The sequence below is a fragment of the Charadrius vociferus genome, unplaced genomic scaffold (assembly GCF_000708025.1).
Source record: "Charadrius vociferus isolate BGI_N301 unplaced genomic scaffold, ASM70802v2 scaffold45, whole genome shotgun sequence".
Taxonomy (NCBI): domain Eukaryota; kingdom Metazoa; phylum Chordata; class Aves; order Charadriiformes; family Charadriidae; genus Charadrius; species Charadrius vociferus.
The window spans coordinates 3,615,881-3,634,945 of record NW_009648712.1 but is presented as its reverse complement, the minus strand read 5'-3'; the positions used below and the strand labels follow the sequence as shown (position 1 = coordinate 3,634,945).

Below are 19,065 nucleotides of genomic sequence, written 5' to 3'. Positions count from 1 at the left end.
GATAGCCCCTTACTATTTGCAGGGCTACGCTGCAGGTAATAAAATTTGTCTGTTCAATAATCATGCTTTTTTCTTTTTCCCCCCTCAAACCATGCAGAAGCAGGTAAGAAACACTACAGAACAATAAAGATAATATAAATCAGATAATTAAGCAGAAGCTCTCAGAATGTCACTAAAAGCTCATAAAAAGCCAATTGATCGCAATGAGATCTTATTTTGCTCACAGCATCTTGTTTGTTTTTTTGAGAGGTTATGGTTAACTAGGGAGTTTCCTTTTCCCCTGCCACAAGAGTGGTCTTAAAGAATTTGAACCATTAGGTCCAGAAGACTAAATAGAGAAGCAGCACTAAAGGGGGGGAGGGAGAGCAGCAGACAAAGAATCAGGTTACAGTTACTTGTTATCTGAGAATGTGAGAGAAAACAAGGGTAAGAGTTAGGATGGACACATGAAACACGAAAAAAAATAGATGACTTTTGAAAAAAGATACTACAGAAAAACTAAATTTCAGTCATTACTATCTAGCACCCAGGAGACTTTTTTTTTTTTTTAATGTTTTTGTTGGGTTTGTTTTGTCTCTACAGAAAAATTAGGGTTTTCTATTTTCCTCCTAGTTAGTTGATACTAAAGGTATTGAATTTTCTCAGCATCTCATTTGCTGCCGCCTTGTGACATCTGTGTCAAAATCATAACAGTAAAACGCACAAGTGCCTCACACAGTCAGGAACAAGGGACCGGGACGACCTGTGCAGTCATAAGTGAACAGAGCTGCTGGAAGAGCAAGGCACAGGGCAGGCAAGTCTGCTGTCCATCAGGTGCTTGCTCCACATGCTCCTTCTCCTAGTTCAAGATGTGGCTGCTCACCTTTATGCACCGATAGATGCTGCAAGGTGCCACAAGGTAAAAGCAGAGATGAAGGTAGCTACTACGGAATAAGCAAAGATGCTATCAGTACGTGCTCAACCCCAAGCAGCAATCTTGCAGACATACCATCTGAAAGGTTTGCCCAGCCTCAGCCTTAAGCTTCCTGGAGCCATACTACAAGCACACTCACTTTTGAAGACGAGAGACAGAAGTACAAAAGATCAGGGTTTACGTTTAAATTTACAGTACGCTGTTTAATACTGACATTTTTACAGGTCTTCTGGGATGCACGGTTCATATGGCATGCTTGTGCACGTGACAGTGTCCTACACTTAGGTAAGCTCAATTTAGGTAAGCTCATTTCAGAAAAGGATGAACCCAGAGATAAAGTATAAATACAGCTACAAAAATGGCATCAACCAAACATTTTCTTTGTAACTGGAAGTATAGTTGAAAGTAGAACAGGAAATAGCAGAAAGTACCTAAAAAAAGTTATGGCTCAAAAGTGCATCAGGGACAATGAGAGGACTGTATCCTCTCAGGTTGAAGTGGCAGATAAGGCTGAATGAAAAGCAGGGGTAATTTACCCAGACTTCAGGAATGCCACTGCACAAAGAGCTGGCCCATAAGGTGAACAAGGACAAAATTCTTGAGTGCACAAAGGAGCAGCTTGGGGCAAGCCTTGCAGCTGTCTCAGAAGGAATGCACACTTTCTGTAGGTATTAAAATCCGCTGAAACAGGTGAAAGGGGGGAGTAAAGAAAGGCTTAATTCATAGCAAGCTACATAGTCTAAGAATACAGGAAAGTGAATGACTTAGCATAGGGGAAGTTTGAGGCAATAGGTCATGCAAAAAGGGATGAAAAGGTCACAGCAATTATGTATAGCCTTTTGGATAAAAGAATCCACTGCCAAGTCTCTGGATGTACTTCCAGCAATGTTAAGATGTTGCCTCCAGCTGCTGGATGACAGCACATCCTGGATTTATAAGTATTCATTGTTAGTATGTACACTCTGCATTTTGGGAAACATTGCTTTAGAACATGCTCCAGTGTCATTACCCCACACCCTCTCCCTTCTCTGGGAGGTCACCATGAACACATAAAATACAGCTTTGAGGAAGGAAGGCCCATATTCATTCTTAAAGAAGTTTAAGAGGATCAGATCAGGCTTTCCAGTGGATACTTAACCAGAGTGGCCTGGAAAGGATCCGATTCCAGCTAACAGAGATATCAAAATTCCCCAATTGTGGTTTCTTAGGAGCAGGCTACACTCACAACACAAGAAGACAGACAATGGTGAGCCTTTCCAGGCTTTCATCCCAGTATACACTGTGCTTCTACGTTACCAGTTTCAACCTTGGGGTATTTGTTGATTTTTATTTTGCTTTTATTTCAGCTCTACACACATTTTTTAATGCAAATGTGTGCCGACCATTTATCTCCAAACTGTCAATAAAGTGTCAAAAGTGACCAGCTGCACTGGGGCTCATTTCCACTCAAGCTTGAGATGGTCTCAGAGATAAGAAAGCACCGCTGGCACAGAAGGTGGGTTTCCCATGCGGAACATAAAGCCTGGAGAAGTTCTGGCTGCCTCATTCTCTGAGGAACAAAGCAGCAGGACAGAGGGCAAGGCAATACCGACACAGAGATCTGTGTTGTCCCACAAGGCACACCTGCCTCTTCTTCTTTTGATGAAGCAGTTGGAGACCATCACTCTGGGAGCAGCACAGCATGAAGAAATATGCAGGGGAAGCGCGATAAAGAATGTGTTAGTCTGGCACCATACAAGATGCAGTGAAGGAGGTGAATTCAAACACTCAGTAGAACACCAAGCACTAAACTTAGACACCTTCCCTGCTCTGTTGGCGCCCTTTTTGTACATCTATAGGATGCTTTTTAAAAGAGATCTCATTAACAATACTAACCAATCTAAAAAAAAGACCCAAAACACATACTTAACTTTCTTCTTTTCTAAATAACCAGATCACGGAATATTTTTCAAGATCCTACACATTAACGTTCAGAGGAAAAGAGAAAAGAAGCTGCATAAATGAATAGTTTGGCAGTGTTTTATTAAAAGAAAGAACCTCTAGAAACAGCCAGATGATGCAGCAGTAAAGGCACCTACAAAACAAGACAAATTAGCATCACCCACTGATTGTTGATCCTGGTGGCACTAGAGGCAAACTGGGAAAGGCTTTAGGGCAACCTTGTACTCACAGATTGTAAGCATGAAGAAAGAGTTATAAGCAGAAAGAAAGAAAGAATTAAAAGGTAGGTAGATAGTAAAGCAAGTTCCTTCTCTCTCCTCTTATTTTACAAATTTCTTCTACTATGGTGCAAATGCAGAGCATTGATTCTAATACTATTTTACTGGATTTCCATTTGTTTTGCCTGGGCTCCTACATTAATCCAAACAATAAGGGCCTTTAAAGCATTCATAAATAACCTGCTGCTGCTGCCGGCACCTAGGAGCCAAGTGCAGCAATGTTAAGCAACAACAAATTTCATAGTTCAAGAGGCACAGTTAAGGAAAAAGGTTGCTCAGAAAATCACTCTCATTTAGCACAAAGATCCTTAAAAATTGCATGAAATCAGTCAAGTAACTATAGAAACCAATTTCTTCAGCTCTGTATCACACGTCTCACACCTCAATTGTCTTTATTATCGTCTGCTGTCAGATCCTTAATCAGAAATGTGAACAGGCTTGATGATTTATTCAGCGGGGAAAAGAATCTGTAGGTCAAGTGAAAAATTTCACACACACATACACACGCACACACATCTTCAACCTTAGGTACTTTCATTTCATTCTGTTCCCAGTAGCTCTGGGGGCAACTCCAGTGAGATCCAATATTAAGGCTCAATTAAAATAAGCTCCAATTAGTGGAGCTTTTTTCTCTCAGGCTAGAAAAGTCAGGAAATGGATATTGGGAAATGTAAAAAGTCAGCTACTGAGAGGAGGCTGCAGACATAAATGAACTTATTTGTTGATTTCTACAGTTGCTATGCAGAGGCCTCTGGGAGTAAAAGCTTAACCAGTCTAAGCTATAAACTAAAACCCCTGCAGCTAAACATGAACTGTGTGAAACAAGGGCTCCATTCCAGAACAGAAAACTGCTGGGCCCAGAAAATTAAAAGCCAGAGGCGTTTTCCATTTAAAACTAAATCCCAGTACCGCCTCCCAGCCAAAGAATTATAAGCAGTATCAGATTTACAAAACGAACAATTACCCTGGAAAAATGTAGCCTATTGTACAGTCCCAGATGCTAAATCTCAAAGTTTCTTTTTTTTTTTTATTCTAATCCCACATTATATTCCTACCAAGTGTACTGCTGCAGTTTACAAAGGACTGTTTCTAGACAGGACTGAAACTACAAAAATAAAATGTTAAAAAAGAGAGCTCATAATTCATTGACCTCATTTGAAGCACTGCCCTTGCCTGTGGCAGTTCCTGTCCTTCCCCAAGGCCTCTGCAAATGGTATGCAGCAGCAAAATAAACCCTGACCTAATTGCCAGGACAGGGCTGCCAACCTTCTCTCAACACACAAAGGCAAGCATGGTAACTGGAAAAGTCCTACCTCTTTCACTTTCTGCTTTAACTGCAGTTGCTCTGGATCTTCTTTACTGGAACGGCTCTACCAAAGGAACAGGAAAAAGATTGAACAGGAATTACTGGCATCCAAACACCATCCTATCCGTTAAATATTTAATAAATGACAATTTTCTCTGGTGATTGAAAGATTTAGCTCCAGGGCTGAATGCCTCAATCCAGACTGGCTTCCCTCCCCCTCCACGCACATACGCACAACCCCCCTCCTCATCTGGGCCGGCTGCCTCTGCTCTAGCCTGAAGCAAGATTAAGCTGAAAATGATGCTAACACTGTCAGTCAGGTCCAGTCTAGGCATGATGCTGTTCATGTCAGCAGCAGACACTTAAAAAGGACAGGAAGTATAGAAAAGAAAGGGAGTCGTACTCGTGCAAGTACAACATGATTCTTTCAAGTCTAGATTAAGTTTCCACCCATGGGGCTCCAGAATTCAGCTTGAAACAAAACCAAAAAAACAAACAGAAGATGATCAAATCACATCTACTGATTTTTTTTTTTTTTTCCTCTTATTCTTGAGGGGAAGGAAGGGGGAAGAAAGGTATTTATTCTGTACTAGCAGTGGCTCCATCAGGGGGTTGCAGATGGTAGGGTATCAGCTCCAAGGCTAGCTCTCTGACCTGACTACAGAAAAATACATCTGGCAGGGTGGTGGATCCCACCAGGCTCCAGGTTGAACAAGTATAGTTAACCCCTATTTCCAAACAGTGCCATACACAGGTATGGAGAAAGACATACCAATTTCAGAGCCAGAAATAGAGCCGGGAAGGACATTTACAGCTATGTGAATACTTCTTTTGTTTCATTTTGACCAGTATGAACTTCTCAAAAGAAGTTCACCCCATCACACATTTGAAAGAACTCCTGATATTTTTTTAAAGAATGTAAAAAAAACTAAAAGCCTTTTTCTGTATAGCCCAAGCTACCCTAAACATTATGGATTTCCAGTTACAGGGTTAATGGTTACTACATTTAAAGAAGAAATAGGAGAAACCTGAAGATGTTCACCAGTTTAAAGGACACAACTACTTCCTTAGAAAGCAAGAAGTGAAGTTCTTACCTTGATTGCTCGAAGCAACATTTCACGTTCCTCTTCATCCTTTCTCTGCTTTTCCAGCTGATCAAGCTTTTCAAGAAATCTCAGCTGTGCTCTGGTGTCACTAGATACAATGTACCTATCACTCCCCTGGAAAGAGAAGTTTGTTATAGACAAGCAAACTTTCATACACACCACTAGAGCTAATAAACCTAATGGGAACCACCTGAAAAGAACACCACCATTTTTTCAAAGCTGAAAAGCGTAGGCTGTTTTAGAAAGACTTCAGATGGTAGGTAGTCATTTACACATCTCCTCCCCACTGAAGCATGTGTCCTGGCATCTGTGACTAGTAAGAGGTTATTGAAAAAGTGATATTAACAACATCTAGTCTATATTAACTAAAACAACAATAAAATCTTTAAGTCTACAATTTTGTTTTAAACAGCAAATTTACATGTTTACTGTACGTGTACAAGACTGTCTTCTAGACAGGTTAAGAGAAAAAAAAAGAAATGTAAAGCAGCAGAATATTATATCCTTTCCCCTTTAAAGAGAAAGGGTCAAGAAAAAACAAAGTTAGACATTTTAAGCTTCTAGTGTTTGGTGTTCTGGTTTCAGCCATTTAATCCAGAATTTGAAACAAGCCTCAACTGATATCTCCAAAAAGAGGTTTTATAGAGTGGAGGGGTGGTTTAGCACTACTTATAATGAATCTTGGGGGTGGGGAAAGTGACATAAATTATATATGGTTTATTATAGCTTTAGCGATACATATTTTTGCCTCAGTGTGTGCTCTCAAGTCACAGAATAGTTTATGTTGAACAGTAACCTGTGGAAGTCACCTGGTCTAGTCCCCTGCACAAAGCTGGGCCAGTGAATACTGATGAATTGCTCCAACAATAACTGGAGACGTATGCATTGAAACAAGACTATGGTCCTTTTGGTCTAAAAAGTAACAACCAGTTTACTTTTCATACTAATTTTTTTCCCTCTCACTGGAAAGTCTGAGTTCAGTTTTACTTCAGATAGTGAAGAAGGCAGAGAAAGGAAAGTTCAAAAACGTGGTCAACTAGCAATGACGTGCTTGTTTTTACCATTCTGCTCTTCAAAAGACAGGCTATTTAAGCCACGCATTGGCCAGAGGGCTTTAGGCAAAACAAGGCAGGGAGCCCATTCTAGATGAGGCACATCTGTGCCACCTGTTTACACCACTCTTTAATGCACATCCTAGAGTCACCTTCTTTCTCTGTTGCTTTGTGAACTTGTTTTTTCCTGAGAAATTTATCCTTGGGCTTTTACCAGCCAAACATACTATATACTTTCAGCAACCCTTCTTTCTACCCTACCCCAATCCCACACTATAATGAAGCGACCTTGACACACAACTGTTCTGGAATAAGCACAGCATATTTTACAGCTATATTTTAAGAAAGGGTATATTTTAAGTAATAAATTAGTGTTTAAGACTTCATTTTTAAGACTATCAGTGACTTCAGTTGCTAAATTTTTAGTTTTCAAAACCCACTACACTGACACTGTTCTTCCCACACCCAGTCATATACTTTTAAAAGCTGGGAGGAAAGTGAAAGTCTTCTTGTAGGGCACCGTTGTCTCCAAGTCTGAATTCTCACAACCCAGCCAGAGCATAAAAATCAATCCTTCTTCTGGTATAAAGTTTGGCTCTTTTCAAAGAGCCACCACATTGTCATGTATCACCAACTGTGGCTCAGACCACACCATGTGTTGCAACCAAGAAGACTTTCTTTCCCAAGCGGAGCCTGTGGCTCTGCAAAAAAGTTCAACAAACCTTTCCCCCCTCTTCTGCTACTGCTAGAGATTATTTTTTTTTATTGCTCCCCACAAAACATTACGCTACTTTGAGTCAGTCTCAGTACATAAGTACAATTTGTTTTGAAGCTGCAGTTTATAATAATACGCCACCATGCTGTAATCCTTTTAAAGGGACAAAGAAGTAAGCTGTATTACCAGAATATTATTTTTTTTAGAGTTTAGAAGTGTTTTGCTTTGGAATGCCCAAAGTTGGAGTCTGATACTTACATTCTTAAAGCCAAATCCAAGACCTTATTCCAATTAGGAACACAGGCCTCTCAACCAGAATCGCCCCGATGCACTACCATGAGCTTATATGGGACGAGAAACAGGTGCATTCATAACAGTGTTTCAACTCATCATCAACTGTTTTAAGATAACTTATTTCAGGTTTTTAGAAGAGGAATACTTGCAGTTATATTTTGTCTTACTCAATAAACTTGTTCTCTATGATCATTTAGCACTGAATTGCTTTGACAGAAAACATTATGATGTATACCTGTTCATAACTTGCAGCCATTACTGTTATGATGAAGCAAGCTGGATTCAGTTTTTGTCCATGTAACAGTTCAACTTCCTCACATAAGGTCAAACTGTTTCCAGCTACAACAGTGCAATCTCAACAAAACTGAAGTTACAAGTGTAACTGAGAACAGAATTTAACATAGTGATGCAAGTAACCACAATACCGTGAGGTTAGATTTGTATGTGCCAGAGCTGAACTTGTGTATCTGACAGTTAAAAAGTCCTTTTTACTTTAAGTGAGCTAAATTTAACCTGGAGTTCACTCTTTATCTTGAAAGAAGCTGTTGCTTTCACACAAGGATAGCCCATTAGTGCATCTATATGTTCTTGTTATGAAATTCATTCCTCCACGTTTTTTTTTCCCCCCAAGATAAATATACATACCTAAGACTTCTCCACGGATGTGCTCTAAAGCACAGCCAATTCCTACCAACATTTTTACATTAGGTTTACATGTTTGAAACATGCAGCGTGGAAGCAAAGCATTCCTAGGTATGTCTTTAGTGAGAAAAGAGCTGGCAACAAATTCAAGAACAGCTGTACGTCTTGTCCACGATTTGCGACTTCCTTCCTAGATTGTCACATACATGTAAATGAATTTGAAATGCAACTGAGGCACTTGAGGTTTAGCACCAGGAATGTATTGCATGTCCAGGGGCACAAAGGTAAAACCCACATACAGGGAAGCTGCGCTCCACTTCAGTCCATCAAGAAAGAAGTTGGAAGATTCCCACAAAGACCAGTTCTCCCATGAAAAGTGAACAGTTCAAGTCATGTTGAACAGCCTTGCTGAGGACCGAGCAGGAACGCAGGCAGTTGCAGAGGCTCAGCTACTATGTGGGAACCTAGTAAGCTCTGACTTTTTATAGTCAGCTCCCAAACCAAGTTAATAACAGAAAGGCTTGTGATAAGTTACTTCTGCACTCTGCAGTTTGATGGCGGCGTGGAGTGGGTAGGAGGCAGCTGTCTGTTTTCACATCTGGGAGTGCTCACTCCTTCGCTACATTCAGAGCTTACCCCTTAAACCCATGCAGCTGCCACACCATATTGCCCTACAGGTAGCGCAGTTTACGGTTGCGGTGTACTGCTACTGCAGCTCACGGGGAAAATATTTTCATGAAGCAATGTTTACAGCACAGGACTGTACCACGCCTCTCAAAGCCATGGGCTCATGGGCTCCAAACACAGGAGCATGGCAGCCATCTCATGCTGTGCTGAATCCATCCATATTAAAAACGTTTTTTTATCACTGTACTGTTCAGTTGTCATCATTAATTCTGGTCTTGGGTATTGTATTACGTCACATGTGTACCCTTATACCTCAGCAGTTCTACAGATTATAGGAGGGAAGTAGCCAAGGAACCAAACCTACAAGCTAAACACCTTTATGGTCTCACCAAGGCTCTACAAAGGCACTGCAACATGAGTCACAGCACAGAGAGCAGCTTATAACAATCTGAAAGGCTATTCCTACTTCAGATAGAGACCACCATAACGCTTTTATCCTAATTAAGTTAGTAACTTCCAATTATATACCTTTTTTTTAATTTATTTCTTATATTTAGCAAAAAAAGGGCAAAAGTTGGCAAGTCTACATGGTGGCGCGGTGTGACACTTTTACCTTGCCAACTCTCTCTCTCTCTGCAGGGCTTCCCATCAGATGTAAGCTGCTAGGTGTGAGCTGACCAAACGGGGAAGAAGAGTTTCCCGAGTACGATCCCATGAATTATTGGCTTTTTAGACCAACCTCTATGCTAACAATAGTTACCTTGGTTTCACCACACCTATCCCTATTACTGTCTGTCTTTTTGTAATAAACGTAGGCCAATACAAAGCATTACAGGGCAACTACCCAATCCTCTTGGAAAGGCTCTTGGTAATTCTCAGAAATACATGGATCGCACATTGCACACTGGTACCTACCGATAGCCTAGTGTGAAAAGAGGACAGGGGCAAGTGCTGGGGAAAATGGAATACAGGGCTGTGTAAATACATATATAAATAGGTAACAGGTCTCCAAAGCCCTGTAGTATTCTGTTCTTGAACTTCAATTTCAATTTCTAAAAGCCTGTCAGCATCTCTCATAATAACATTACTCACAAACGCAATCCTGTAGGACACTCCTCTGTAGCATTAATACCATCTTCCTAACGAAAGAGGGTACCTGTGCCTCTAGGATTATTATGCCCATTACTTTTTGGTTGGTTGGTTGGTTTGGTTTTGAGAAAAGAGGAAAAGAAAGCAAGCTTATTGCAGTCTTACAATCTTATCATTGCTTCTGGCAATTCAATTAGACAAAAAACTCAGTTTTCTATTGCTTTAGTTCAATGAGAAAGAAATCAGCCCTATCAAGCCCACTGTCCAAAAACATTCCCTTGTGTCCTTGGTGTCTGCAAGACACCAAGTCCTAATGGTTACTCAGGATTTCAGCTTCCACCTCACTTTTGCTCACAAGCTCTATTGGATCTCTCTTTGGAGAGACAACACAGAACATGCGCAGATTTCTGAAAACTTCTCATAAAAAAACTCTATACTTCTTCTGTACTGTTTTTTTTTGCTACTGCATCTCCTTCTGGCAAGGAACAGCATACTCCAACTGCTCCAGACATCACTATAAATATTTGGAAGTTTCCAAATAGTTCCTGCTCTTTACTATTGCTTCTCCAGTGCTTAAAAGCCTATAAAAAGTGTTCAGTACAAAAATAACTCCTATCCCATCAGTTAGTTGCTCTTGTTAAATTTCATTAAGTATAAAGTTCCTATAAAAAAAAAAGCCAAACAAACAAGAACTTATGAGCTGATAGATACATCTGTTTCTAACTTCCACATTTTTTTTTCTAAAAGAGTTTGATACTGAAAAAAGTAAGGGCTAATACTACTGAATGATACACACAAAAAAAAAAACCTCAAAGAGCTATTTTGGCCACTAGTATGTTATTGCTTCCCATTTGTACTGTACAAGCATCTTAAGGGATACTGGTTCACTGGAACCAAATATACTTTATATTCAATGGAGCTAATAAAAGAGGGAGGGGAGGCAATCTTAAGTAGCACTGGTAGAAAAAAGTTCCGGAAACTTTAAGATCAAAGGGGTCTCAGCCTCCACATGGAGCACTTTCTAAAAATAAAATATTCAATTCAGTTTCCCAAGGCTTTTTACTGAGCCAATACTGCAGTTCCACCAACAGTAAACGCATAAAGCAAACACAAGCCCCTAAATCAACCCGACCACCGAGAGCATTCAAAAATAGCTTTACATTTACCATGCAAGACAGATTTCGTATAACAGCCACCATTTCTATAGAACAGGAGGAGAAGAAATGCATGCATTTACTCTCGTGCTGGGTTTTAAGAGCACCTATCCAACAAGTTGAATGAAAAACGTAAGGAATAGTTAGAGGCTATAAACAGTTAAAACAAAACCAGCCTTTGGTAGATACTGAAAATGCACAGATTGCATATGATGTGCCTATATTTGGGAAGAGGTTTACCTTCAAGGCTGCAAAGCAGAAAAACTTTGGTGCAAAACTTGCTTAATGATTTCCTTTACCTTGTGGGTTGATACTCTGTGTTGAGCAATTACAGTTAGTTTTTCTAGGAGCCCTCGTAATCTCTCCTGCGTAGCGTGGGAGATCAAGTTCAGAACATCAGAGTTAAGTTCCATAATGTCATGCCTTTTACCTGTGGAAGCAGAGAAAATCCATTACGTGTTTTAGTAGTAGCTGATAATTGAAATAATTAGCACAGCAGGTATTCTGTTCCCCCTGGAAGTCATACCCATTATGAATAAAGGTTTGGAGATTATGATTTTCCTGGTAAAGTCACAACTTCAAAGATCTTAGACATTACATTAATAAAACTTAGCCTGAAGCTTCAGAAAATATAGACATTGTTTCACTTAGCCTCCAGAACCACTCTCCTTGCAAGGTCATTTATAGGACAAAGTTAATAAGAACACAAATCAAGCTTCATGTTCGGGGAGGGGGAGAAGCAAGTAGCTGTAGAAATTAGTGCCATATTCTGTTAATTCCAGTAATTAAAAAAAATAGAGAATTACATTTTGCCCTGCTTGACACCGTGCTTGTTAACAACTCATGACATTTATTCGATGAGCGGGGATGGCTTTTGCAGCACACTCTGGGCACACGGGACCCTCTCACCTGCCTTGACTGACTGGCGTGGGGCAGACAGACCCAACCATCCCACGGCAGCAGCTCAGACAACACAGATTAAGTCCAGCCGCAGTTACCATGCCATCACCTTCAATCTTTTCTCTTGGGCTGCTGCTACACCTCTCTGTTTCAGCAGCTGCAACTGAGGCTGGCAACTGCTCCAGGCAAAGCCCCATGCCTAGAGCTGGGCATCACCTCCACAACCTTCTTGCGGCTGCAGGCTGCTGACGGAGAAGCCTTCCTGTGGTTGACACCACTGATCACGCAACGCAACTCCGTCACGACACCTGGACAGCAGCAACTTTTCCCTGGTAGGTACAGCAGGCAGCAGTTTCACACGCTTCATACGCCGTATCCGTCAGAAGTGCTTTTCCTTGCCCCTCACTGCATTTACAGTGGCTGTAATACTTTATGATGCAATATACAGCCCGCCTTCAAAACCCACTTGGCAATAAATAATGAAATGGAGTGTTAAGAATGGATAAACAGAAAACTGTAGAAAACACTAATCACCTATTTCATTTTCCTTTGCTACTCTAACTGAAAATGAATAACAATCTTAGAAGACAGGGAGAATCTACAATGTTTTTCCCAGACACAATCAAAGTGTTCCCACTGTTTGATCTTGCCCAGTAAGCATTGGCCTCTACTTTAGCTGAGTGCAAACTTCATTTTGGTCAAGCACCTTTCAACACTTCCTCTGCAGTTTCCCCACTATACTATCAGAATACTGAAACGTCAACTTAAAGACAAAACAAAATCCCCCCCAAACCTCAAGACCTCCCCTCCACACACACTCCCTAAATCAAAGAGGGCTCAGTTCAAGATCAGAAGCATTTGTTTTCTGAATTGCTGTGCTCCCCAACAGTATTCCTTCCCTTGCAATCAAAACACTTTTCATTTACAACATGAATTACTATTATTATTATGTGCAACAGCTACCATGCCAGCCATGAAACAGCCAGGCTTGTATTTTCCATCTTTTAATGAATTGTCTTCACACCCCAAACCAGACAATTATTATAGAAGTACTCTCTCTTTACGTTTTTGTAGAGCTCTTAATTTTCCTTATACCTACTTCCCATGGATAACTGGTTAACCTTCTACAGAATTTTGAGAAAAGCACCAGTTTCAATGTGTATTTTCCCTCTTCCACTAGCAGCACAGCACTTTTACTTCACTCCACTATGCCCCATACTGCTCAGATGGCACATCTGGCTCACTAGTGCCAGATGTATTGCGGTAGAGGACAGCATTTGCAGGTCACATGCTTGTCACAGGCTAGGTGCTTAGTTTGGACTAAGAACCAGTTGCATGTAAAAAGACTTTGTGATCATGTAGTCAAACTACTGTGACAGAATTATGACTGCACATGCAAACAGCAGGCTTTCCTGAGTGCTCAGCTGCAAAACTCACTGTTCCAGTATGGCAAGCTACCAGGCAGAGAGCAGGAGCAAGAAGTTGAGCAACATTCATCCAGTTTGCTGTAGACAGCAGTGGTGCTACACAAATGCATGCTCCCTGCTCTGACATAATACAACATGGCTAAGCAAGTTACTATTGTGCTCGGAAACTAACAGCTGAGACAATACACACACTAAAAACTCCCTATTACACTTTAGTGTCAGTCATTCAACATACATTCCACAGTATTATTCCCCGATACAAACAGATTTAACATCTCTTTTGCATAAAATTTATGAAAGATTCTTCCATAGAGGGAGTCATAAACAAAGGCCTGCCCTGTGCACATTGGCAGTTTGAAATTTCTTCCTAATCACATGGGCAGGATCTGTAACGTTGGTCAATGGAGCATATATATCTGAACAGGCTGAGGAATGCAAAAGCTGTCAAGAAAGTCAGTGTAATGCATCAACTTAGGAGCTGCAGAAATAGAAAAGCACTCTTAATTGTTTGATTTGACATTAGCATCTACATGGTTATGTATTCCATTAACTTTAAGAGTAATGAAGTTGCTCAGTTCTCACATGTAAAATTGGCACCAATTTCTTTTTTCTGGTTGTGCTTCAGACTATTTCCATGTAAAAAATTTGGAGAATAGTTATTTCCTAGAAGGGGAAGTAAAAACTCAGTATAGTTTTGCAGAAACACCCTAATTGAGATTGCAGATGTTAATAGTTCCAGCTCCTTCATTCAAAGATTGGAGGCTGGCTGATGAAACAGACAAGGAAATACTACATCCATATATATCTGTTACAAATGCTTCGTTCTCACCTATGTTCAAGATCTTCTTCTGAAGCACATCCGAAGAGAGAAAAGGATCATCTGCACAAGAGTGGATCACTGTACCAATGAGCTCAGAGTTTGTTGCCAAAATGCACGCATTCTCCTCGTTAAGATTGACCCCAGCCATAGAAGTCACATCATTTATGTCATCTTCATCTCTACTAAAGAGAAATCCAACATTTTATGCTTCATTCAGAATGGATACAAAGAAAAAGCCTCTAGACTATCAACAAACAAGTATCTTGGAGGGTACCCCTATACAATAGATGTTCAGTGTGGGTGTGGACAGACAAGGGACAGACAGCTTTCACACTTCAATGAAGTGCCTCTCAAGTATTAACTTGACTAACGCCTCAGTTACTAGGCATGCAAATCCTTTACATGAAACTGAAATTTTGAGCAAGATCAGAAAGCAAGGACTGAGTTAAACCTGGATTAAAATTCCCCACAAGCCCCCCCCCCGCACCAACCACTCTTACAGCCTGAAATTTGTTCTAAAATTCACCAGGTAGAACCAAGTGTTGAATAAAGTTAGAAATACTGACTCATTGAACTTATAAACGAGCCCATTTTCTAACTGAAATGTCTATCCTATGAACCTAAGCTTATAGCACAAGCATATTAGCACAAACCTGATCTTTGCTTTTCTTTTAGTGAGTTCCCTTAAAAAATAAGATACAAACGCTCCCTGTTAGGAGTATACAGAACCAACCAGACGTTGTCCTTTAAATCAGTCCTACCATACAGTACTTATGTACGTAGCAGGGAGGATGCTATGCTTCTGAAGAACAGCAGCAAAGCTCTAGTTCTTAACATCCCTCTGTCACCTGGATTCTGCTGTAGCAGCTTTGGTCTACGTATTCAAAATAAAAACTCAAGTCTGGCGTACTTTGGTCTAACATAACTAAGACTAGCTACAATCATGGCAAAGCTCATGTTAAGCAAATAGCCTGTGTGCCTCAGCTTTTTTTTTTTTTTTAAAAAAAAAAGGATCATTTTAGTTAAAATACTGAATGAATTTTTATGGAAAGTTTTCACAAGACTTTAGCAGTGAAAATACCCAAGTTATTTTCAATTAAGTTTAGGTTATCAAAAGAAAGGCTTTTTTGCTTCTCAAAGTGACAAAGGCCCTAATGGTGGCTTCAGGGGTTTAGAACCAGAACACAAGTCACCTTTATTAACACAGACAGGTGGAAGCACTCAATCTGAAGGGCTTTTGGTTTGGAAAACAAATAAAATCCAAAAACCAAAACTACCCCCCTACACTCCCAAGTATTCACTGACAAGGTTTGATAAAGTTCATCTTCAGAAAATACTGTGTGGCCTTCATAACTCTTGAACAAGGATTTAGTCAGAAACTTGGCATTCTTAGGTGAAATGGCATCTCTTGGAGGCTGTCTTCTGACTTGCAACAGGTAGAAGCTGAAGTTATTACAACATGGATTGAGTTCAAGCAATACTCAAACGACAAAAGAAAGTGTTGGGATTTTGTCTTAAACTACAGATGCGTTTTCTCCTTTGGGCTTCAATAAGTTTCTATGGCGCAAGTTTTCTCCCACAAACTTCTAGAGAGAAGCCTGGCTAGGAAAGGAGTCCAGCCTTCCCCTACTCCTCCTGCCGTTCCTTTGTTTGCCTTCACAGATAGGAGTTTCTATGTGATTTGTTCTGGGAAAAGGAGACCCAATAGATTGTCAAACAAGCTTCATTCATTCAGTCTAGGCATAGCTTCCTGACTAGGCTTGTGCCCCAGATCCATTGTGCTAAGAAAAGTGTTACACCCTAGGATTGTCAGAATGGTTAAATGACCACAGTCACAACTTAAAGCTGAAGTCACGGCTGCCAGAACAGCTTCCCTCCTCCTACCGCCTTCATAACCAGCAACCAAGCAGTTCCAAGCGTATACTCATGCTCTATCAGCCTAACAAAGACTCTGATCTTTCAAGAAGCGTGTAAATGAAGCTTCACTGCACGCTAATTGAGTGCTAACTGATCTTCACAAGTACACTCCAGTTTCCTCTTCTTAATGACCACTACAGAGAAGTCTTTGCTGATGGCAGAGGCAAGAATCCCACCAAAGAGCGGTGACTGCCACAGATCTGCTGAAAAAGGAAAGCCAGCACAACTAGCGCTGAGAACATACATCACAAGCTATCAGAGCTGCAGATGCTGGAACATGACATTACCCCAGCAGAGCTGTTTATGGAATCCAAGTAAGGATGTTTGCACCTCAGGTACAACTGGACAGCACACAGTTTCAGTAGATTTTTTTGCTTTTAATCTGGCCACAATACTCCAAATACTCATGCAAGAAGAAAGTAAACTTCTATACTATATATCTATCTACCTTTCTACATACACAAGTTTCAATTCCCTAAAACCAGCCTTTATTAGGTTACTATTTTCTTTAATATTTCCCTGCACGCAGTCTCTCTTGGGACTGTACACATACAAGAGCCTATATGCAAGTAGATATCTCTACCTGTACTGTTTATAAGGACCGATTCTAACTTCTTCACTGTGGGATCTAAATTTGGATAAAGTCACTGAGTCACTAACCTAGATGAAAGATTAATTTGCACCTACAAAAACATTTTTGCACTTATTTTACTTAACTCAAAGAAACTATCATTACATTTCCTTAGAAGTACGCTCACTAAAGATTAATGTAAGTTTCAGAAGTCATGTTAAGTTTGTACTTTTTATTGTTCTTTTTTCCTTGCTGTTCAAACAAACCTCAATAATTCTAAGTAATGTATCACGTACTTAGAGTAAACTATAAAAATCATTCTACTAAAGCTGTAAATTTAAAATATTCCAGAGTATACATGCAGACGTTTCTGTTGGATAAAGGCTTGCTTTCATTTTCAGCAATCCCTCGATAAAGCCCCTCTTCTACACCACTTCCTTTAATTGCTTTTTGCATTTGATCATGTAACACCCAGAAATGAACAAGAAAAACTCTCCCAGCTGTTATAAGTCTCCAGTGATTTAAGCTCATCAGGACAAGGGGGGGAAACAAAACATGGGGTTTTGAGCATTACCCTGCATGAAGTCAGCTTTGACATTTGTACTGAATATTCCACTGGAAAAGAAGCCCAAGCAATGCAGATGCACCTCAGGTCTACTAATTTGCCTGTATTGTTTGAAAAGTGAGTCTGTGGCACCCTCTGGTGTTTGACCAACGCACATGTCTTCTAAATCCATCTTTCTTTACTCCTATTTTATACAGCAGTCAAAGGGAAAACTAGAAAGGCATGCTTAACCCAAACGTCCGCGCAGCCTCACGGACAACTATGTGGGACAGAACAATTCCAGCAGAGCAAGAACCACCAGCACTCCCCACCACCACGGGGCAGGATTAGCAGCTGCCCAGATGTTCTCTACTGCTGTCTCACTCCTCTTTGTCTGCTAGTTGAGATTGCTGGTACCTTCCAGACAAAGTGCACAAGTCAGTTGTATTTGCTTTGGAGAACAACTCTATTAAATAGAATAGATGCAAAAAAAAAAAATATTTGAAGATGCAAATACATGCCTTATTGTTTCCAGGGTGCTCTAGCACATACTTTACAGAAGTACATAGAGCAGTTTATAAAAATCTTGATGCTTTTAAAACAGACTACCCTTTACAATACATGCCATGGGGCAATCAAGTGCCAGTAATGTCCATGTTTAGCTGAAATCATCTCATTTCTAGAAGGGTTTTTTTAACTGGGGGGTGGGGATCACCTTTTTTTTTTTTTTCTTTACTGCTTATCTCAAGTAACCAAAACAGCTCATTACAGAGCAGACAAGGTCAAATTGCAGCTTATTAAGCACAGCTTAGTGACTATTACGTTCTTGAATCCTAACCTAACCTAGTCGCACAATGGCAGTCAGGCCTGATGACATACTGCAATGAGAAGCCACAGCTTGAAGTGGCACATATACAATCACATCAATTACAAGATCTACTCTCTGCCTATTACGAATCTCATCACAAAACTTGAAAGGGGGCCATGGTGCTTCTCTCTGCCTCACAAATGATCGGCCAGTTGATGGATCACAGGTCAAAGAACAGCTGTGCTGGGAATAATAGAATTTAGGACAGGACAGAGCAAGGAATGTCTACTGCCCAGTTCAGATTAACACTATGTGGTGCTAGACCTGTTTGGAGAACACAGATCACTTGACCTAGGGAAGCCAAAACTTTAGGTACACGCTGCCCAGGTTCAGATACCTGAAGATTTTCATACATAGTTTTTAAAGTCAGAAAGTTTGGTATCGGTGAATATGTATCTAAAGAAGTAATTTCTTCAGAGAAGAGACTTGCTAGAAAAATTTAAGGTGAGCTAGAGATTTCAAATCTGAATTCTCCTGAATTTACACTACCTTGAAAATCATAATCCAAACGCAGGAACAGAAATCCATCTTGTACCACACTCTAGACACAGAGTTTTTCCTACACTAAGAACTTAACAATTCAGAGAAGAATTCAAACTTCAAGAATTCAAACTTTTTCATTCAAGACAGTTGATATATTCTGATTGGAAGATCACAAAAACAATGTTTCTAGGCTTTTTTGTTGTTGTTTTGTTGGGGTTTTGTTAATGATACTTATCAAGTGATTTTTGCAAATATCACTACACAAAATTGCATCACAAATTATATTTTGAAGTATATTTCATAAGAGCTTGAGGGAGCTGAACAGAGATAATGCTTTAACATGAACTTTTCATTTTAAGTTCTGGTTACCAGTGTTTCAGTGTTCAGTGTACACTGTATGTTACTGTAAATAACAACA

At 40.2% G+C, this 19,065-nt stretch overlaps 1 protein-coding gene across 1 annotated transcript in view; it reads right to left on the bottom strand.

The window, feature by feature from the left end:
- The window catches only part of TAF4B (TAF4b RNA polymerase II, TATA box binding protein (TBP)-associated factor, 105kDa), an 88,169-nt gene that overhangs the window by 19,659 nt on the left and 49,445 nt on the right, over positions 1–19,065 (bottom strand). The window contains exons 14-17 of the mRNA XM_009886662.1: positions 14,274–14,443; positions 11,417–11,547; positions 5,533–5,658; positions 4,446–4,502 (exon numbers count right to left, since the gene is read on the bottom strand). Coding sequence (XP_009884964.1) covers positions 4,446–4,502; positions 5,533–5,658; positions 11,417–11,547; positions 14,274–14,443 — 484 coding nt within the window. The remainder of the gene's footprint in view (positions 1–4,445; positions 4,503–5,532; positions 5,659–11,416; positions 11,548–14,273; positions 14,444–19,065) is intronic.